At 37.7% G+C, this 23,454-nt stretch overlaps 1 protein-coding gene across 1 annotated transcript in view; it reads left to right on the top strand.

Annotated features, from left to right (window-relative positions):
* AKAP8 (A-kinase anchoring protein 8) overlaps window positions 1–22,691 on the top strand; it is a 31,347-nt gene extending 8,656 nt beyond the window's left edge. The window contains exons 5-13 of the mRNA XM_015830648.2: window positions 1,669–2,185; window positions 2,445–2,589; window positions 2,937–2,978; window positions 6,220–6,319; window positions 10,648–10,789; window positions 11,382–11,475; window positions 14,767–14,897; window positions 17,472–17,567; window positions 20,459–22,691. Coding sequence (XP_015686134.1) covers window positions 1,669–2,185; window positions 2,445–2,589; window positions 2,937–2,978; window positions 6,220–6,319; window positions 10,648–10,789; window positions 11,382–11,475; window positions 14,767–14,897; window positions 17,472–17,567; window positions 20,459–20,986 — 1,795 coding nt within the window. The 3' untranslated portion in view covers window positions 20,987–22,691. The remainder of the gene's footprint in view (window positions 1–1,668; window positions 2,186–2,444; window positions 2,590–2,936; window positions 2,979–6,219; window positions 6,320–10,647; window positions 10,790–11,381; window positions 11,476–14,766; window positions 14,898–17,471; window positions 17,568–20,458) is intronic.
* Window positions 22,692–23,454: the final 763 nt, after the last annotated feature.

Here is a 23,454-nt window from a genome sequence, read left to right as displayed (position 1 = left end):
TTTCATAATGCTTAGGATGCAAATGCTGCACTCATAATTGATTATGCAACTTTAACAATGAGTTACATTACTGGTTTTGAGCTTGCCGTCCTGCATATTTTGAAGTGCCTTTTCCAAATCAAATCAGAATTATTGCACTGTTTCAACCCTTAGTAAGTAGTGTTCTGCTTTTCCAGATAAACCATTACAACCTTTTAGAATAATAGTCCCCTTAAAGTTGCTACCCGAGTTTTTTTTAAAAAAAATTAAATATAAATATTATATAATATTATTTTAAAATAAGGAAACTGTGGGAAAGGAGAAATAATCCATCTGAGCGGATTTCTTGGTCATAGGCCTTCCTTTCTGACCCTTCAGATAACTCAATTGATAGCAATCCATGGAAAAAAAATGGAACTGCCAGTATGGTGTAGTGGAAAACGTGTTGGCAAGTCCAAAGTGAGCCTGTAAGCTTGCATCGGACAGATACTATCTTCAAGCCAACCTATTTGTGGGGTGAAATGAGGTGATAAGAGTATTCTTATACTGCCTTGAGCAAGATCCAATCTGGGTCGGTCACCGGCTAGAGATTTACTTTTCCAAGCTTTCATACTTGTGCTGGAACCCATCTTCAGGGAACTTCTCTCTATTGCAGTGATGGTGAACCTTTTAGAGTGCCCAAAAACCGCCCTGCCTGCCTGCAGGGCCACCCACTGCCTCCACGGCCTGCCGCAGATCGCCCAGATGGCCCAGCAGCGCCATGGCTGCCACGCCCTCCACCTGCGCCCCGCAGCATCATCTTGCGTGCGATGGGGCACGAGGGCGGAGCCTTGTCCCCGCTGCCTGGCTGCCATGTCTTTGGCTGTGCTGCTCCGTGCAGGCTGCGCCCGAGGGCGATTCCTCCGGGGGGGCTGCTGCTGAGGAGGGGGCTGCAGGGGGAGGTGGGGCTGGGGCAACAACACGCATGCCCACAGAGAGGGCTCTGAGTGCCGCCTCTGGCATGTGTGCCATAGGTTCGCCACCACTGCTCTATTGGAATACATGCTTTACCCTGTTCTATGTGGCATATTTAGGTGGCGCCTTCCTATTGATCGACTGGTGTGTTAATGGCTGGCAATTGGCTTTTGTTTCCTTGGGCTGCTAAGCCCTCAGCTCCTAAGTACCTGATAAGATGGTGGTAAATCAGCATTCCTGGTGACTGACGAGGGGCCCATTTCCCAAACTTCAATCACTTCCCTGGCTATTTTTGTATCTGCATGGCCAACGATCTTAGTAGCTATGAAATTGAATGTATATGTCCTTGTTCATTGCAATGTGAGGTTACCAATGAGTTCGGGTCTCCTCAAGGTCTCACTGCCTTGAGCACCTGATAAAAATATGGAGTATTTACTCATAAATCTTATCAAGTGTATAAAACTGTTGCCCAATACATCCGACTGATCTGTTTTGCCCATGTTATGAGTTCTGACTGCTTAGAGGCTCTGGGCTCTCAGGTGCAATTCATTCTCAGCCTAACTACTCCACAACCTGTCAGTGAGTGATGGCTGTGAATTTCTGCACGTATGACAGATAATCAGCTGTTGAATAGACTGCATTGTTACAACTAAACTGGAACAATCCCAGCATGGGAATTGGTAGTTCTTTAAAATCTCTCTTAACTGCTGACTAGATTCTTTACTTGTGATACAGCTCTTTCAGATTTGAATCTTTTGAATCATACGACTCTAGAGCCGCAGCACCTGATCGTGATCTGTACAGAACCAGCTATAACTATAATGAAGTTGGATTAGATCGGAATGATACTTTTGGAAGTCACTATGATGCTCCTGGTAACCGCAGAGATCAACCTGGTAACAGAGGAAACAACTATGGTTTTGTTAGAGGGAGGGGCCAAAATCGAGGTCGTCCAAACACTTTCAATCGTGACTGCTTCATGCCCTCCAGTACAGAACGGCTGTCTACACACTGGAATGAAATGAATTACATGGGCGGGAGGAATATGGGAGGACCTGGACCTAACAGGCTTCCATCACTCTTTTCTCGAGCAATGGTCCCTGAGTATAGGGATTATGGTGATTATGGAGACTATGGCGACTATGGAGAGTATGGCAACTATGGGGATTATGATTATGGCATGATGGGAATGCAAGGAATGGGAAGGATTCCTGGGAACATGCCCTATGGATTCGGCAGGACACGTGGCAGAGTAAGTTTAACATGCTAATACTAGGAACTCTCATAGCTATTTTAATAATTATAAATGAGATTACTTTAGTAAATAAGAAAGTTGTGATAGGCTTATCGTTTTTACATTGTCAAATGCACACAAGCCTATTTTTTGACTTTCCTTGCAATTTTTAATTTTTCATCAGAAAGGAATAGCAAGAAGCATTCTTAAAATATTCTCTGGTACACTGCTGGCGTCAATCAATGGGTCAAGAATGTTTTGTTCAACTTGTCTCTAGCCCAAGAGGAGAGCTTTTCGTGGTCGTCTGGGTGGACGTTCAGATAACGAAGGTGGGTTATACAAGCGGAAACAACCCCAAAGTGGAGAGGAACCAGACAGCAAGCAGGCAAAGACAGAAAGTGAAAGAGATGATTCTGATAATGGTAAACATTCAATTTTATTTTGAGATCTGGATGCATTATTTGCTGATCCTAATACCTAGCTTCTAATCTATTATAATATACCTTGGCAACATCCACGTTCAGTAGAAATGCTTCTCTGAAACTCAGAACTTCACAGCACTGTCATTTTTTTTAATAATCTAGTCAATTTTTAATAATTATCATTTTTCATTGCTAGATGAAAATAGTTCATAAAAGAGATCTTGTGCAGTTTTTAATCGGTTAGTGAGAAATAATGGTACTATTGCTTTAGACTGATACTGTTGTTTGGACCATTGAAGAATAGAAGCCATTTATTCAGAGTGGTTTTATATCTTGTGTATTGACAGATGATGGTGAAGAAGACAAGTCAGCAGATGAAGGAGATAAAGGTGTAAGTAACTTTCCCAAATAAGAGGAAAAAAATATTGTAATTTGTTGTTTTTTAACATGTCTTTGAAGCTAAAGGTATTATAAATATTGTAAGTTACTCTATTCATAGAACAAGTATGAATAATATATATAGTATGTTCATCATGGGCCATATGCAGTTTCTAAAACCATTAAAATTATAACAGTGCGATTTTCCATTTTTATTTCTTTAAACATTTTGTTTTTTAGTGATTTAATGTCCAAGAAATATACAGATAGACCTTATTTAACCACTTGTTCAGCAACTGTTCAAAGTGGTATTGGCACTGAATGGGGGGAGGGGTTACAATTGGTCCTCATTGTGATTGTTGCACTGTCCCTACAGTCATGTGATTGTAATTCATGAAGTTGGCACCTGGCTCATAATTATGTCACAGTGTTCCACAATCATGTCTTCTTTATTTGCAACCTACACCACCAGCTTTTGACAAACAAATTCAGTGGGGAAGCCAGCAGGAGACTGCAAATGATGTTCATGTGATCATATGTGATTGGGGCACGATTCACTTAATGATGGCAGGTGGGACACCCAGAACTGCTATCATATGTTGGTGCGGTCACATGACATTGTTCTTTACCACTGTGTTGTTCAGTACTGGAGTACCAGGCCCCAATTACTGTCAATTAAGCAAGGACTACCTGTAATTCAATATAGAGTAAAAATAAAGCATTCGCTCTTCATAGCACACAGAATAATTGCTTCATTCTTATTTTAGATTTCTAATTTGAAAGATAGTATGATCAAGCACAGCCACCAGATTTGTTAAGGCTACAACCAACATGATTATACTTATGCTTGCTAGGAATTCAAGGAATTGTAATTCTTGTGCATTTTGAGAATGCTACAAGTCATGTGCAAAACCATTCTGTCTCCAGAGATGAAATGTCTTAAAAAGTTCCAGCTCTGGACCATGTTGCTCTGGACCACTGTGAGAACAGCTGGGCCAGCTGCTTGAGGCAGCATCATTATCTACAGTACCTAAAATAATACAAAGTAAAGGCAGGATATAAATCTAATCATCATTTCATTTTTGGAAACATAGTTGGCTCCCATCCTATCATTAGATTAGCAAAGACTGGTCCAGCAGCTAAAAGCTAATTCATTGTAGGATACTGCAAGCATTATTGCCTCCTGAGAAAAATCAATGTAATAATTTCATGGTTGCCTACCATATAACCAGCACTGTCAGTATAGTTCATTTATCTGAAAAGAGGATTTTTATCTCATGTCCACATTGTCATTTCAATTCTGAGACAATTGTGCTACACGTAAACTAAATGCAGATAGAGCTTAATATTGTTTACTCTGCAAAGCATGCTTGAAAAGAGCACATGTGAATCCTGAAATCCTATCTTTCCATTAGTGCTGAACTACTTGCTCCTCCAGAATCTCCAGTTGCGCGTACAATGGAATGAATGCATCTTCAAATAGAAAAATAGAAAAGGCTATAATTTGAAGACACATGCAGGATTTAATCTTTAGTTGAAATAAATGAATATAAGTTGTTTATATTTGAATCGATAAAATTAGTCTATTTGTCAGCATTCTTGTAGAAAGTTGTTTACAAATGCTGCTTTTAAAGTTGAATTTTCAGAAGTTGTACTTCTTGTAAACATTTTTCAATCAATATAACAAATCACTGTTAACATATTTTATATAAATTCCTCTATATGTAGAATTAATGTGTTGTTTCTTCTCTTTTTTTAAAGGAGTATAAAAGAGGCAGTGAATCTCTCAAAGGAAAAAGTATGGTAAGATATATAGATGCAATTGAAACACCTATGTTTCTTTCTTTTCACTTGGAACCATATATTAACTTTAGAATGAACCCCTATTATTTCTTTGGGGATAGCATTCTAGTATCCATGCTTCCCTGTTCAGAATGCAGATTTTTTTTTAAGAATAGTTAATAAATGCATGAGTTGTACAATTCTTGGATAGGTTTACTGGATCTTGATATAACAAACTTTGGATTCAGTGAAACAAATTTCTGCTGTGGTATAATGACATCCACAAATGCTGCAAATCTCCAGAATGCCCTCTGTTTAATTCAGTGAGATTCCCAAATAACAGATTTCGCTTTCCCTCAATTAGTCTGTCCAATCAAGATTTCATTTTAGTCTGTTAGTATATAATAATAGCCTTTTTATCTATAACCACGGTCATAGGCTCATTATATCTAGAAGGTTAATATTGTAATAATACACCAGATATCTGTAAACCTTGAACACGTTTCTTGGTGTTCACTAAACTTACTTCCTCATCTAGTTTATATCTTTAAATTCTTTTAACTGAAAAAAGTCTAAATGACAACCATCAGCCTCAAGAACAATCCATTTTTCCATTAATATCTCTGACTTCCCCTAAAAATCCCAGAGGTGCCCTTAGAAAATACTGCCCAGAGAATTACTGCTAATGAATGTTTTAAAAGTGGCAACTTTGTCCATGGTAACATTCTTGTTATCTTGTTCTCAAAATTCTATATGTGCCTACTGTTCCAAAATAGTTGGTGAGCTCTGTCCTAAATGCTTATAAGCAATACCCCAGAATAACTGAAATCGGTATTTTATTTGTTGTTAGTTTATCAAAATTGAAGCACCTTTTAGTCAAATTCAGCTCCTACTGACATCATAAATTAAAATATATAATTTTCCTTGTCATTAAGATTGAATGACTGAGTTATAACCTGTCTTTTATTTAGAAGCTCAGGGTAGCAAAAAAAGTCCTCTCATTTGTTTTTTCTGCACAAAAGTCCTGTGAGGTAGGTTGGTCTGAAAGAGAAAGTAACCTAGAAACATTTTCTGGCTATGTGTGAACTAAGTCACCCTGCTTCTAGCCCAACACCTTAACAACTACATTATATTACCATCTTTCATTATGTTTACTTTGATTTCTCAGCCTAATGAACAGCCCTGCTGTTTCCTGGTGATCTCCTATCCAGGTATTAAACAGGTCTGAAACTGCTTGTCTTTTCAGAAGCCAAAGTCAATTAGGTCAGCTTCAGTGTTAAGACTATGCATATGCATGTGAGTCTATGAGCTATAAATAAATGTTTGAAATTACATTAGGCATGAAATTGTGGTAATTCTTTCTTAATATTCCCACGAGATTATCAACATATAGGTCAAAGAGGATATGTAGAATTTAAAAGAATGTTCTTAAAAAAATGAATGTTGCTTCTGAAATATAACTTTCTGTAGCAACTGGTGATGGCTGTGATGATGATGATGATGAAGAGACAAAACAAAGAAAAGAGAAACAAAGGCAAAGGGATAGAATGCGTGACCGTGCAATGGACAGGTAATTAAAACAAATAAAAACCGGATTAAAATAGGGATGCATAAGATTGTACTTACCTAGCTACATATCAAAATCTAGTGGGTGGGATGAAGAGAAAAATTAAACTAATATATAGATAAAGATAAATGTATAATTACATATCACTAATTATTTTGAAGTTATTTGCTGTACTTAATTATCATTTTTAATGTACAGTGAGGGAAACAATTATTAGATCCCCTGCTGATTTTGTATGTTTGCCACTGACAAAGAAATGATCAGTCTATAATTTTAAGGGTAGGTTTATTTTAGTAATGAGAGACAGAATAACAGCAAAAAATCCAGAAAAATGCAATTCAAAAAAGTGATAGATTGATTTGCATTTTAATGGTTGAATTAAGTATTTGATCCCCTATCAAGCAGCAAGATTTCTGGCTCCGAAATGTCTTTTATACAGGTAACAAGCTGAGATTAGGAGCACTCTCTTAAAGGGAGTGCTCCTAATCTCAGCTTGTTACCTGTATAAAAGACACTTGCCCACAGAAGCAACCAAGCAATCAGATTCCAAACTCTCCACCATGGCCAAGACCAAAGAGCTGTTCAAGGATGTCAGGGACAAGACTATAGACCTACACAAGGCTGGAATGAGCTACAAGACTATCACCAAGCAGCTTGGTGAAAAGGTGACAACAGTTGATGCGATTATTTGCAAATGGAAAAAACACAAAATAACTGTCAATCTCCCTCGGTCTGGGTCTCCATGCAAGATTTCACCTCGTGGAGTTTCATTGATCATGAGAACGGTGAGGAATCAGCCCAGAACTACACAGGAGGATCTTGTCAGTGATCTCAAGGCAGCTGGAACCAGAGACACCAAGAAAACAATTGGTAACATGCTATGCCGTGAAGGATTGAAATCCTGCAGCACCCTCAAGGTACCCCGCTCAAGAAAGCACAGGTCTGAAGTTTGCCAATGAACATCTGAATGATTCAGAGGAGATCTGGGTGAAAGTGTTGTGGTCAGATGAGGCTAAAATCGAGCTCTTTGGCATCAACTCAACTTGCCGTGTTTGGAGGAGGAGGAATGCTGCCTATAACCCCAAGAACACCATCCCCACCGTCAAACATAGAAGTGGAAACATTATGCTTTGGGTGTTTCTCTGCTAAGGGGACAGGACAACTTCACCGCATCAAAGAGACAATGGACAGGGCCATGTACCATCAAATCTTGGGTGAGGACCTCCTTCCCTCAGCCAGGGCATTGAAAATGGGTCGTGGATGGGTATTCCAGCAGGGCAGTGACCCAAAACACACAGCCAAAGCAACAAAGGACTGGCTCAAGAAGAAGCACATTAAGGTCCTGGAATGGCCTAGCCAGTCTCCAGACCTTAATCCCATAGGAAATCTGTCGAGGTAGCTGAAGGTTTGAGCTGCCAAACATCAGCTTCAAAATCTTTAATGACTTGGAGAGGATCTGCAAAGAGGAGTGGGAAAAACTCCCTCTTGAGATGTATGCAAACTTGGTGGCCAACTACAAGAAACGTCTGACCTCTGTGATTGCCAGCAAGGGTTTTGCCAAGTACTAAGTCATGTTTTACAAACGGGTCAAATACTTATTTCACTCATTAAAATGCAAATCAATTTATAACTTCTTTGAAATATGTTTTTCTGGATTTGTTTGTTGTTGTTCTGTCTCTCGCTGTTAAAATAAACCTACCATTAAAATTATAGACTGATAATTTCTTTGTCAGTGGGCAAACGTCCAAAATCAGCGGGGGATCAAATATTTTTTCCTCACTGTATTATACTTTGTTGACAATTATTCATCCTTTATGGTTTGCATCCAAACGTTTGTGGGATATATACAAACCTGCAACTTGGAGTTTGTGTGCTTCTCTGGTATAAAAATATATATTACAGTATTATTAAAACGTTCATATGATTAGTTATCACTAGTTTGAAACATTCTAAATTTCTGAAATCATAGTCAGAAGAAAACACTCTGGATTGTTTAATATCATTTTTGTGATTAACATACAACATTGGTGGCTGTGGCACTGGAATGTTCTCATGCTTGATATTTTGGAGCGAGAGCTGCTTTTTGCAGCATTCTGTATGAAACAACAGGGCTCCTGCCAACTGTCTTCTGAGTGCCACACGGATAATATGCTACTTGTTCATTTTGATAGTTTTGAGTGTTTTGCTTGGCATTTATACGGTTTATGACCTTCCCTGCTTCTGTTAGTAAGTGTCACAGTTGTGGAGGCAGGCTTCCTACTTTGGATGGCAATGTTGATGTCTTTTTTACCCCACTGATGATAATTGTGGAGGTTTATCTTTCTGTAAGGTCTTATAATGTAGGCCTCTTGTAATTGTGGATGTTCTACTATATTTGGATTCTGAGTACCACAGATGCATCCAGAACAACATAGCTGAACATACTTATTACATTTGTGTTCCAGTAGTACTAAGCCCAGCTGTGGCTAGACCATGCAACAAACCTCCACCAAACCTAGTATAGGCAGTAATTTAGGAGAAGATTTTGACTCCACCACTCAAGGCAGATCACTAAATAAGCAAAGGTGCTTTTTCAAAAGGCAGTTGGACTTTGTTTTTCCTTGAAGATATTTTGCTTCTCATCCAAGAAACTTCTTCAGTTCTGCCTGAATGATGGATGATGGAAGGATTTATATTCCTTGCAGTCATCTGGCTGTTAGCACTCTTTCTGAGAGTCATTGAGGTCGCTTGGAGGTTTATCTGTGCCCCTAGAGTCACCTGAATAGTGTAAATACGCTGGAACCTTCTTGGAACTGCCTATTGCTTCTTAGCAAATATCATTTGATTGGTGGTTGGGAATGGTGTTAACTCTATTTTGATTGGCTCACCTTATCAGTCGGTTATGTGTGGTTTGAAGCATGTAATCTATCATCTAGTCAGGTGTTTGATACATCTTCAAATACTAGGAATATAGATGATAGGTATGTATCTTAAGAATACAGAAATTGATCTAAGTATGTGTTAATTATCATAGATTTCTGCGAAGATGTAACAGATCCACAAATATACAGTATTCAAACTCCTTAATTGTATCCCCATTCATAGGGCAATTATTTCAACTCTTATTAATATTTGCTGAAGTATCAATATATACAAAATAAATATTTATATTACACTAATATTACTTTCACATTTTTAAAACTATCTTCCTGGCTTACAGAAAAAGGTGAAACTTGTTATATCCAATGTTACACAAGCAATGTAACTGCATCACATTATTCTAAATTTTTGTTTTTAAGAAATGTTTTACTGGCTTGCAAGCTACAATTGATTTTTTTCATACTTCTAATAAGGAATTTCAGTGGCACTAAAATCAAAAAGTCCAATAAATGCTTAAAGTGTATTGTCAAAAAACACTGTAGATTAAACTTAGTTTGGAATTCTATTGTTAAAAAGAGCACGCTCAGATCTGAATTGTTCAATACTATGAAAAAAATGTTATGAAAACACACAGACAACACAGACAAACGACTGATTTTAAAACTGGGATTTTTTATTCAGTTTTATTCTATAATAAGCCTACTCTAATATTTGGCTAATTGACTGTATAGACTAAATGCATGTAATATAAGAAAGTGGAAAACCTTAAAATGCTGCTGTTTAATAATATAGTTTTAGGTTGTTCAAACATTTTTCTGTTTGTAATTTTATATGTTGCTGTTTTAGGATCAAGCAAAAAACATCGTAAACATTCAGATGTATTTTTAATTGGGTTGCTTAATAAAAATGAATGTAATACAGAATTTAATGCGGTGTTTTTCCAGAAGAAAATCTATGAGAGAAAAGATAGTGTCTTATTGAAAAAAATTACTGCTAAAACATTGTTTCTTTTATAATGGTAAAATGAAAATTCAACATCAATCTAGGGGTGTACTATAAAGAGTCCCCAGTTTAAGAACAAGTTCAATTCCCAAGGTCTGTCCTTAAGTCGAATGTGTATGTAGGACAGAACCGTAGAATTGTATAACACTATGTAAGTAGTATTGCATAATGAACAACTTGTTGTGTATTTAATTTGAACCATTTAATATTTAACTTGAATTTTGCTATAATAGGCTCCATTCTTAACTGTGGTTCATCCTTAGATCAGGGCATTTTTAACCCAGATACTTGCTATATTTACTTTATTAAAATGCTATATGTTACGTTGGAGAAAACACTTCAAAATTAAATTAGGTCTTAGATTTCTCAAATATATGGAATGAATTGTGCTTAATTTCTTTTTACAACTTTAACTTCATAATGCTTCATATTTTTGAAACTGCATTTTGTAACAAAATGGTTTCTTATAGAATACAGTTTGCCTGCTCTATCTGTAAGTTCCGAACTCTTGAGAATGAAGAAATGGAGAAACATTTACAAAACAAATTTCATAAAGAAGTCTTGCGATACATTGGGACCAAACTACCTGATAAGACGGTAGAATTCCTTCAGGTACATCTTCAGAAAAATCCTAAATTCATATAAATAATTACAAACAATTACCGTACCTGTCTGCACCGTTGAAGTGTTTAATTAATTTAATCATTCAAAAAAGTGTAAAACTATTAAAACATTTGTTATTCTTATTATTGTTAGTTAGATTTATTGTAACCACTCACGCCAAAAGATTCCAAGCAGTTAAAAATACCTAAGTAACATAAAACCTAGACTGAATATTTCAGTACTCATTTAAATAGTTAAATTTCCAAATTAGACAAGATGTTAAGGTTGCTTCAAGAGTTACACATTTTAGTTCATGGTTTTTTGTAAAACTAAGTTTCTTGTTGCTAAAAATAATTTGTTCGAGCCACCATAAAGGCTTCTGCTGTACCTTTTCATAAGTGGTAACTAAGGCTTTCACTGGAAAAAATGTAATTGAAATGGTACATTGCTGCTTAACTATTCTGATCAGATCTTTCTGGAGAGATTGCATTGCCATAAAGTTGGAGGTGGAGTTGCAATAACGTATCTTATTGGGCTGCTTTTATTTATAACTTAAGGCCAGTAACTTGTATATTTAATATTGTCTACTCTTATTCCCTAGAAATACATTGTGAACAGAAACAAGAAAATTGGGAAGCGCCGACAAGAGCTGACTGAGAAAGAGGGTACAAAACCAAAACTTGACCCATTTAAAGGTAAGAACAAGAGTAGAAGACCATTTGATATGCATTAACTATCATCCAGAAACTGAACACAGTGCTGCAGTGGTCTTAATTCATTGAGAAATAATGTTTAAGTAATCTATATAGGTAGTCCTCACTTATGACATTGCTGAACAAATGACATTTTGGACCGGTCCTTGAAATAACAGATGTTACAGTGTGTCAGACCTGCCCCAATCTAGTCTCTCAGGAAAGTAAGACTCGTGTATCCATTTGGTTGAAGCAGAAGAACTTTTACTGAAAGAAATTGGTTGTGGTAAAGCCAGGTGGAATCTGGTCTTCCCGTGCAAAATACAAAGCTATTCTTTTCATTTTCCACTCTCTCCCCCCATGACCAGTCTGCCAGCCAACCAATGCGATGCCGGTAAGATGTTTTGAGAACCTCTGAAGTGTCAAACAGGTAACATTCCATTCTCAGGGCAAATGGCCTTGAAGATCCTGGTACAAGCCGGTTTAGTGGTGATCTGGTCATCCTTCCGTTGTCACTCCCCCTCTCCCTATTTCACAGGCTTGAAGTTACAGCAATAGCACCCAATAAACCCTTGTCCTCCCTCCCGCCTCCTGCCCTAATGGCGGGGCCCCAGCAAGGTGCAAGCTGGTGATGGTGGATCTGACGCAGTGCCCCTGCAGTCATGTGATTTAAATTTGGGCACTCAACAGCACACTTGCATGGGACCCTCCACCTGCCTGTACCTCACGTCTGCCCTTTTGGATGCCCTGCACTCACTGTCCCAACCTACCAACTCCAGCTGACTTTCATCATCTTCCTCTCGCTGTTGACGAGCCAGTAGCTCATTGTGCACAAGCCTTTGTGAAGCTTTCCAAGGCCTTGTACAGCCACCTGATTCACTAAGAACCAGACTAGGTGTGCCTTGTCAGCAGTGGGATGAAAAAGGCGAAGGTCAGCTGGGGACAGTATGAGCACTAGAGGCAGTGGATAGCAGAATGGCCAGAACGAGGGGGGATTGGGAAAGCAGAAGCAAGCGCAGCAGGGCAGGGTCCTGGCCTAAAGATGACATGGTTTTGGCCTAATAAGAGGGAAATGTTAAGCGGTATGATCACTTGATGTTTCACCTAAGGATAACATCACTTAGTGACAAAAATTCTGGTCCAGTCAGGGTTATTAAACAAGGGCAACTTGAAAAGAAAGTCCATATTTAGAAGAAAAATATAACTACTAACCTGAGACAGCATAAATATAGTAGAAAAATGCAGTACTCTGCAGAAGGAACAAAAAAACAACAGAAGGAGACAAGATATTTATCTCTTGTCAGATTACTTTTTTATTTTCATCCTCCTTTAATCAGGGCTTTAAACACGAGATTATTCTATTTTTATCATAACCTTGTGAAACATTCAGGCTAAGAAATTTCTTTTTATTCTTTCTCCAGGAATTCAAAAATTCACAATATCCCTTGTCCAAAATTTTCCCGCTAGAGCAAAGCTTTCCTTGGTTGGACTGGACAGTCATGTCCTTGCGATATATATCACTCAATATAGTTCAGTTGCTGAGAGTGCCTTGAGTCTGGGTTTAATTGGTCATTTACAGCAGTTCCAAGGATAATGTAGAGATTGAAAAAGAACACTTAGAACACGGAATTGCGGGAGACTGATCCAGCATCTGCTTTTAAGCTCAGTCTTTACTGTAACCCAACATGTCTAGAGGCAGCCGGTTAGGAAGGTGGCCTTATGCATCAGAAAGCCAGAGCATGTGAAACTATCAATTTGTCCCGTTTTAGGGAGTTAGTGGAGTAGACTAATGTATAGAGTAGAATAGAGGAATAAATAGACATGAGCCCTGCGCAATGGGACATCTTGCCATAGCCATCTCACCATGGGACAACTTGCTGCAAGACAATTTAACAATTCAATTTAATCATTTAAAATAAATAAAAAATTTTCATTTTTGTCATTCACTTTTCATTCTGTCCCTCCTTTGGCATCCTTTCTTTAATGATGCTATTCCACCTTTTCTTTGGTATTAGTGTAATTCTTGTCCTGCAACAAGTTGTCCCACGGCAAGTTGGCTGTGGCGAGTTGGCTCGCAGCAAGTTTGCCACAGCAAGTTAGCTGTGGCGAGTTGGCCGTGTCAGTTTGTTGTGGTGAGTTGGCCGTGATGAATTGTCATAGACCTGAGCCCTGGTGGCGCAGTGGTTAGAATGCAGTATTGCAGGCAAACTGCCCACAGCCTAGAGTTCAATCCTGACGAGGCTCAAGGTTGACTCAGCCTTCCATCGTTCCAAGGTCGGTAAAGATTCGGCTTGTTGGGGGCAATATGCTGACATTGAAAACCTCCCAGAGAGTGCTGTAAAGTACTATGAAGCGGTATGCAAGTCTACGTGCTATTTGCTATTCTAAAATTAATATTGGGACAAATCCTTTCTTTGACAACTCTGAAATACCTTTACTGAATAAAACTTGCTTAGGTGGGACTTTTGATTTCAGTCACACCTTTTCTGGTGATGGCACTTAGACCTCCTGCTGCATTTGGAAGTTTAGGGGATGGAGGTGTGCTCCTGATTTGTCAAATTTTGTGCAATCCTATCTAAGATGGAGTGAACTAAAAACAGACAGAGATCAGTGAAAGAAGTTATTTTTAGATTTATATTACCAGTTCCTTAGAATCTCGCAAGAACTTTATCAGAAGTCTTGAATTACTTCATTACCAAAAATGTAATAACACCGTACCCTAAATTCATTTTTCCCTTGCACCTAAAATGTCTTTCTTTAATGCTACTTTATTTTATGTTTGCATCCCTTGATATTGTTATTAGACATTACACGATAATCTTAAAATGACAATTTTCTTCATGATTATTTATTTATTTTTATTTTGTCTTTGCTTTTTTAATAAATAATACATGATAGCAAACATACATAATACTCTTTCCTCCTCCTATTGGTCAACCAAGGTCACACAGCTGGTTTTCATGCCTAAAGCAAGGCTAGATCTTACAGTCTCCTGGTTTTTAGATCAGCACTTTAACCACTACACGAAACTGGCTCTCAGTGATGTTACTTTTTAAACCTGTATGGGTTGATAGACGTTTTAGTGATCATGACCATATGCACATTTTTAATCAAGGAAGTCTGGTTTACATATTCAGACTATAGCTATTGTTCTAGTAAATAATATGAGTTTCATTTCTATTACCCCAGCATTGAATGGGAACAACTTTGGTATTTTTTTAACAGCATATCTGAGACTTTGTCGATAACTTATGCTCCAAATTTATGGGAAACATCTAATTTATACCTTTTCAGGAATTGGCCAGGAGCACTTTTTTAAGAAGATAGAAGCAGCTCATTGTATGGCTTGTGACATGCTAATTCCTGCACAACAACATCTTCTTCAGAGACATCTGAGATCTGTTGATCACAACAGGAATCGCAGAGTAAGCAAAATTAATTCATTTACTTTTGGACAAGCCTATTAACTCTGGAAGATAACAGCCTTGTAGCAAGTGGACATGTAGAAAGAACAAATACATTTATTTTATTCATCCAGGGATTAGTTAAAGTAGAAAGAATTTTCATGTCTCCTCAGTCAAATCATTTCAAGGTGGTATACATAATTCTTTTATAATGATCAAACTATTAATAATGACATGTGAAAAAGTAAGTACATCCTGTGTAAAGTTTTTCTTTTTTAACGTATATGGACATCCCAATATTTATCTTCATAATAACAATATATAAAGATAAAGGTGATGTAATTAAACAAAAAAAACCTATGAAAAATTGACTTAACAATCATTTGTTCAACCAAAAATTGGCAGACGTGGAAAAAGTAAGTACACTCTTGGCTGTAATACTTATATCACCCTCCTTGGCAGAAACAACTTCAAGTGAGGGTTTTGTTATAATTTTCTCACAGTCTCTGATATTGTTTAGGATGATTTTTTTTTCATTCCTCCATTCAGAATGTTTTCAGTTGTACAGTGTTGGAGGGGTTCTTGTATGCACAACCTGGTTCAAATCACAACTTTTTCATGGGATTTAGATCTGGGCTTTGATTTGACCATTCCAGGTCTCTGTTTGTTTTTTTTCAGCCATTCCTCGATGGATATACTGTCATTTAGAGTTATTGTTATTGAAGGTCCACTTTTGCTTGAGCTCCAATCTTCTGAGAGATGTTATCACATTATCCTCAACTACCCTCTTGTACAATGAAGAATTCATAGTGGATTCAGTGATGGTGAACTGTTCAGACTCTGATGCAGCAAAGTAGCACCAAACCATAACATTTTCACCACCATGCTTTAGAGGTGGTATCAGGTTCTTCTGCCAAAATGCTGTCTTTGGTTTTCACCAAGCATGTCTTTTGGAACTCTGACCAAATAACCCTATCTTTGCCTCGTCTATCCAGAATACATTGTCCCAGAAGTCTTTGTTCAAATGTTGATAAGTAAACTTTAGTTTTGCCCTGATGTTCTTTCTGGACAATAAAGGTTTTCTCCTGGTTCGCCTGTACAGAGATTTATTTCGTGCACCTTCATTCTTATGTTAGACCTTTGCACTTTGGGTCACATGGCGAAATTCTGAAGTTCTTAGCAACTTCCTTCAGCATCTGACTTTCTGCTCTTGGGATGAACCTGCTGGAACCACCTGGGCTGGGCAAGTTGGCAGTTGTTTGAAATCCTGTCCTCTTGTAGATGATCTTCCAAATAGTGGAGTAATTGATATCCAATTGTTTGGTGACCTTTTAAAATCCCTTCCCAGACTCACAGACATATCTAAACTTCTTTCTAAAGGTCTTAGAGACCTCTTCTGATCTAGATCTAGTTGTCCTTCGAGATAACCTCTAATGATGTTCTAATCGTTTGCACCTAATTTGAAGCATCCGATTCATATTTGAGCAGGGTGATAACATAGGGGCGTACGTACTTTTTCCACATGCAAAATTTACATTTATGTTTTTTTAAAAAATTAATGTCAAAATTAACATCAAATACTTGTATGTTAAAGTATGTGAAAAAAATGTGTTAAAAATGCCAAAAAAGTGTACTTACTTTTTCACCATTGTTTGTGTGATAGTTCCAGTTTGATACTAACAAACCTGCTGTATAAAAATAAGAGGTTAATATAAGGTTCAGAATCAGATACTTATGCTTGTGTTCTCAGTACTGTCAATCGCCTTTATAGAGTAAGAAACACTTTTCAATTTAAGTAGAAATGATGAATATTATAGAAATATTTCCATAGTATAAAGGCTGCTTTCGTTTTTTCAGAAGCATTAAGTTTGACTTTTTCTGCCATTAAACTAAATTGTGATCATTAGTGGTTTTAAACCAGACTGATTAAAAAAGAAAAAGAATGCCGTTAATGGACATGAAATAAATCATTCTTACTGCAGGAAGGAAAAAGAAGTTTTATGACTTATAAACTTAAGAAAGTTTTTGAAATATAAATGATTTAAAGTATTGTAGAAATAAAGTATCACTGAAATAAATTATTATTATTATTATTATCATCACTTTTTTCACTAATAGGTGGTATGATGACTTTAACAAAGACATTTAAAGAACCTTTGCTTTACACAACCATATTTTAATTTCCTATTCTATATTCAAATTTTATAAAGATTTTGATTAACATGGTTTGGATACAGTTGGCTTCCATGAGTGGAAAATGTCTTCTAGACATGAAAGGAAATGAAACCTACTTGAGGGTCTGCTGGAGGAAAATGAATTGGATTAATTTTCTCCAAACTGAAACAAGACAAGCTTCAGAAGAAAAAATGTTTTATCCCACTCTACCTTAAGAACAAGGTCCTGTAAGGGAAACAATGGAACTCTAGATTGAATCCTATGTAACTGCGTAGGCCAAAACCCAAAAGGTTTACTAAAAAGAATTTGCTGACTGTTTTTAATCTTAAATATTCGTAATTTTCCATGTCAATCTCATGTATATTTTGTACTTAATCATCAGAATTACTTATACATTTTATGTGGGGTTTTTTTTTTCAGACGGCAGCCGAACATTTCAAGAAGGCTAGTTTTCATATTGCTAAAAGTGTCCTAAATAGCAAGCACATTGTGAAAATGCTAGAAAAATACCTTAAGGTAAGAAAGCAGGATATTTGCTGCTCAGTCCAGCTTCTGTCAGAGCAGTGGAGCAGAAACTCCACTTTGGTCTTGACTGAGCATTTCATTATTAACTGAGTATGCTGCATGTAACTTTCATATAAAATGAAGAAACAGTACTATTTGTCCAGTTATGCATAGTATGAGCCTAGAAAGAGTGTTTATCTCAAAGGAATTCACTTTTTTTCAGATACGTTGGATATGTCGGATATTATTCTATTGATTAGCAGAAAGTGTATAAGAAGTCTTTAGCTGTTTATAAGTGGTGAGAAAGAAATTAAAATTAAATCTGATGAGAACAGTATAGTAAAACCGCTGAATGGAAACTTAGTGCCCAAAATCAGCGGTGCTTGAAATATTTTTGTTTATGGATAAAGCATTGGGTTTCTTGCTTATGGCAAGGAATGATCTTTCTTGAATAAAATAGCTCTGCTTTGATCTCCCAGCATTCCAAAATCAAAGCATTTATTTCCCTGTATTCTTCCCAAAGATCCTGTATGGAAATAATTGACATCGGCTTAGCCAATCTCAACTGTTAGACACTGATAAATCAGGTGACAAAAATACTTGCATATGGCTCTATAGGCCAGGTTAGCATTTTGTCTTGCTAAGAATTGAAAAGACAGTACATGATGGAAAAAGTGCATGCCTAGATGGGCACTTGCATGTCATGCGAAAACCTCTGGTGACCATCAAGGGTTTTCTTATGTAGCATACATAGTCATAGATAATTGATGACTTCCACTTCTGAGAGGAAAGATTGCAATCGTCTGACCAAGTGAAGATGAAAAGCAAGTTTGGCTGCTACTATGTCCTGGGAATCCAGGAGCAATCCAAGATTCAACAGGACCCTCTTTTGGGAAACATGAATCATGGGGTCTTGTGTGTCTGCACCCTGGCAACACTTTGGTCTTACTCAGACTGCCCACCTGCCAATTAACTAGTTCCTGCTAGGCAATCACTAGCAAAATCGAGACATTGCTCTCTGGGTCCATTGAAAGAGACTTTGAGCTGAGAACATCAGCCTCTTGTTGGTACTGATGGCCCATATATTGAGGCTGTCTTCCCTTAGCGGCCTCTCATACACGTTGAACAAGAGGGGTGACAAAATAAACCCTGCGGTAGCTCACATGAAAGAGCCCTGGGGCAGATGAGTAGTTGCCCAGTGCCACCCTCTGGGATCTCTCGGAGGAAAAAAAATGGAACCACTCAAGTGCAACTCCGTCTACCCCTGCTAGGGTCCGCAGGTGCCTCAGCAACACCTCATGATCACCAGTATCAAAGGCTGCCGACAGGTCTAACAGAATCAGCATGGACACCTGACCTTTGTCCATCAGCAGGAGGAGATCTTCGACCCACCCAGCACTGTCTCCGTACCATACCCAGGTGCAAAACCAAGCTGAAAGGGGTGAAAGAAATCTGAGGATTCCAGGTAATGCCAGAGATGCCCCGTCAAAACACTTCTCATCACCTTCCCCAGGAAAGGAAGGCTGGAGGCAGGGTGAGATTGTTGACATCAAGAGATGAGTCTTGAATACTAACCTAATGCTTCCTGTCCTAAAGGATGATGGCACCTTGCCCTTCCTGAGGAAGCCTGTGACAGTCTCCACCAGTCTGGGACTCTGAATCCCTCTACCCATTTTCTTTAATAGCGATTAATGGACAAATCCAAATTGCAGGGTAGAGCCTAAAGCTCTTTTAAAAAAAAGTCCAGAACATCAATAAATAAGGCCGATTGGCTGATTTTTTCAGTCAAAGAAGATGGCGCTACTTATGTTACACATGCATGAATCTTCTTTCATGGAAGCAGTCAGGTCTGAATTTGATCCTGCTGGATCATAGAACAGATTCTTAATTTCTGGATGCAGAAATCATTACTATACTATTCAGCCCAGTTTTGTGGGTGGGATTCATTGGATACAGACAGGCACAGGACTCTTCACTTACTGCCCCCATGAATATAGTTCAGAAATTGTTGCTTCTATGTGATCAGGTAATTGGCTAGATTGTGCCCTTAATAGGCTGCTGCTATTTGTTGTACACATATTAGAGAAGAGTTACAAGGATGGGGAGTAGGGAACATAGTGATTTTGGATACTATCATGGTATGGATAGGCATATCATTAATGTATGCCTGATGCTTTCATATGGTATTTTCTTTATTAAAGAACCAAAATCCTCTTTAGAGCTAAACAAAGCTCTGTTCCTATGGTAGATAGTGCCAAAATCTGACCTCAATCTGAATAAAATTAGCATGGCTTCTATCTGTACAATTCCCAGTACTCTTGTCACATAGTGTTCTTGGACACAGAAAGTAATCTGCTTAATAATACCACTGAAATCTGTAAGTATCCATTATTAATTATAGCTCTGAGTCAATGTTGGACTTTGCTAATAGGATCTGAAAGAGCTGACTTGTTGACTGTTGAATAAAACTGGCCATTTCTTAAAGCTTGGAGTTTCTGCCCCTAAATTGTATGCTCTAAAAGTAATTTGAGAAATGAATAATCTTCAGAGGTCACAAGTACTGTATTTTACCTAATATTTATTCCATTTACCTATTGTAAAATTGCTCTCATAAATCCATAGTGAACTTATTGGAGTCCATTCTTCCTACTGTAAGTCAGAGACTTAGCCAGTCTCAGGAACTTTAGTGGCCAAAAAATCATATGTAAAAAAAAAAAACTTGAATAAAATATAGAAACAATTTCTTGGATAATTTGAGACAGAAGAAGGAGCCCTTCTGCACTAAAATAGATGCTCACTTTTCAGACATTCAATTTTAAACGTATGTGTTCTAGGTCTGAGAGTCTCTAAGCCAAGATCAGATGATTAAACACTGATAACATTGTACTTCCTCCCTTCATCAGGGTGATGATCCGTTTACAGATGAAAGTATTGACCAAGATGTTGAAGAATCTGAAGTTTTAGAAGGTGCTGAAGGTGAAAAGGAAAGTGCCACTGTAGAGAAAGGGGAGAATACTGGGGAGGTCATCGAAACCAGTGAAGTCAGTGAATCTAATAAACCAGAAGAGGATGAAGCACCTTGCTCTGCTACAGGTTTTTCAAAAGGTGAATCTGATGTGAAGGAAGAACAGGCAGAAGAGAGACCAGGTGTATCAGAAACGGCAGAAGTAACTCCTCAAGAAAATCTTGACGAGAAAGCCGAAGAAGTCCAAGTGGAAAAGCAGCAGTTTGTGGAGAGACCAGGTGTATCAGAAACGGCAGAAGTACCTCCTCAAGAAAATCTTGACGAGAAAGCCGAAGAAGTCCAAGTGGAAAAGCAACAGTTTGTGGAGATAGGGAAGGAAAACACCCCTGAAATAGTAACAGCTGAAAGCAGCAGTGTTGAGGAGGATCCTGTGGGGGTAACAAATACAGAGCTGTGTCCAGAATGACCAAATTGAAAGATTGTGTGGAGGTGTTTTTCCTGCTTTGCTATATAATCTTTTCAGTACTCCCTCTTCATAATCTTTTGATGTATACTCCTGAATTGTTGCTAACTTTGTTTTTGTCTGAAGCAAAGGATTCATCTTTCTGTATGGGAAACAGTCTTGTACTGTATTGTGAAGAAGATAGAAATTGGCAAGCTGGTCAGGTTATTTAGCTGTAAATTGATACCTTCCTGCATTTAGAACAAATAGAAATAAATGTGTTGATATTGAGATCCTTTTGGCTTTCTCTTTCCGATGCAGAAAGAAATATAGCTTCATTTTGAAAACAGAATTAACCTTCTTATTAGGGAGGGAGTAGATGTTAAATGTTTTTGTTTTTTTTCCCTGTAAAATCGATTATTCGTTTAAGTTTCTGGAAAAAGAACTTGCTGCCATAACGACTGTTAATGTCATTTATCCAGTTTGCAGTATTGCATGAAAAATAGCATCTGTAATTATATACAAATTGTTAAGCACAAACTTACTGTGTATCACACTTGAGTTGTCGTTTATGCTGTGCATTATTTCAGAAATTATATGGGGAATGATAGGCTGGTGCTTCATTATGTTGGTAGGGAAGCATACCCGAAGAAAAATATTATAGCAACACTGCAGTCTCACTTCCCTCTTTTCTCCCAAAATCTGTCAGAGAGGTATTATTCAGAGTAGATTGCCAAAAACTGCTCCAGGCCAGGAATAATGAAGCAATACCAAGAGCAGCAAAACATAGATAAATTGTTATGATTGATGCTTGTAGCATAACATTTTAAAGTAGAATGAACATTCTTCTTTTGTTGAATTAGCAATTAAATAAACTTCCAACATGGAAAATTACTGTCTGGTGTTAGTTTAATTGGCTCCAAAACAGGTACTAAAAACATAATTTGCTAGAGCTAAAAGACCTGTATTGATTGTTGTAGTTCATGGTGCAGACTTCTTTTCTTATTTCAAAATGACAGAGCTATTAGATAAGAGAAATAAACTTTTCTGATAGTGTATAAAAAGCTGGATAAATATTAATTCCAGATCAAAATTTTGATTCAATTATATACAATAATAGCAATTTCAATTTTTCATGAGGGAAAAACAGAGACAAAAATATTCTCTAACAATATTATTTTGTTTTTTTCTGCACATAAATGATTTTAATTGCATAACTATGTTCACAAATTATTGACCGTATCTAAATCATATGTTTTAAATGATTTCTAAGCATTTTTCTTCGGTCAGTAGCTGTGTATTCAAAATGGGCAGAGGAATCCTTATATTCTATCCAGTTGCTATGAGAAAATGTAGACGTTCACTGAGATCATGTTGTAGAGCTCCACAAAAGTGCCCTATTTTGAAGTTTTATTTATTTTATTTATTACATTTATATGCTGCCCATGTCCCTGATTAGACAACCCTGGACAGCTTACAAATCATCAAAAGATAAATAGAAAAGGAATTAAAAAATTAAAACTATGCATAAAACAAGAACCAGGGATGGCACAGGAATGAGGTCTTACCTAATTATTGAATGTGTGACTATCTATTTTAGTAAATGTATTGGTTTCCATTCACAACAGCTTGTAAAGCAGACTATCTGGCTTCCATCAACATTTGTTATTAAGATCATTCAGAACTGTTGATAGCCTGGAATTAAAATACCTACTATTGGCCATAAACATTTTTTTTGCATTTCATGAGTGCTTCATTTCCAAGGACCTAGTCATCACATTGTACTAAGTGACTTGTTAATCAACCTTTATTGAATAAACCACAGTGGTAGGGCTCTACACACTATACACATGGCTGATATGCTATAACTTCAAGTACTTAGCGGAATATGTGCTTTGTGGGCAGAAATTTCCAAATTTGTGTATAATTTCTAACTGGGGAGTCCATGCTTATTTTCTATAAGCAAAACAGTCATGTGTCTGTTTAATGCAGTGGTTCTCAACCTGTGGGTCGGGACCCCATTTGGGGTCGATCGACCATTTCATGGGGGTTGCCAAGCAAGGCTGTCCGCCATTTTTTTTGTCCGCCATTTTTTCCCCCCTTTTCCAGCGGGTGCCTTACCTCCCTTGGGCTGGGCCAGCTGGTGGTCGGCCTGCTCCGTCTCTGCCGCTTGCCAGCTACACCTCGGCCGGCGCAGGGGGCAGAACCATGCATGCGCGGCGCTCCCGGGCAGGGAAAGTCCTCAACTTACGACCAGTTGGGTAGTCCTCGACTTACGACTGGTTTAGTCCTCGACTTACGACCGGTTGGGGTCGCGGCATTAAAAAGGTTGAGAACCACTGGTTTAATGAATAACAAACTGCTAATTACATAAGTTTTTAATTGATCAATTACTTCAGATGTATGCAATTACTTCAGATGTATGCATAATAGTCAGAATTTGGAAAGAGGTATATTCCAGTGCCTTGCCCAAGACAAGAATCCTCATACTA

This window comes from Protobothrops mucrosquamatus, unplaced genomic scaffold (assembly GCF_001527695.2).
Source record: "Protobothrops mucrosquamatus isolate PMUCROS unplaced genomic scaffold, P.Mucros_1.0 scaffold_247, whole genome shotgun sequence".
NCBI lineage: Eukaryota > Metazoa > Chordata > Lepidosauria > Squamata > Viperidae > Protobothrops > Protobothrops mucrosquamatus.
Note: the sequence above shows the minus strand (reverse complement) of the source record. Positions and strands in the feature narration are given on the sequence as shown.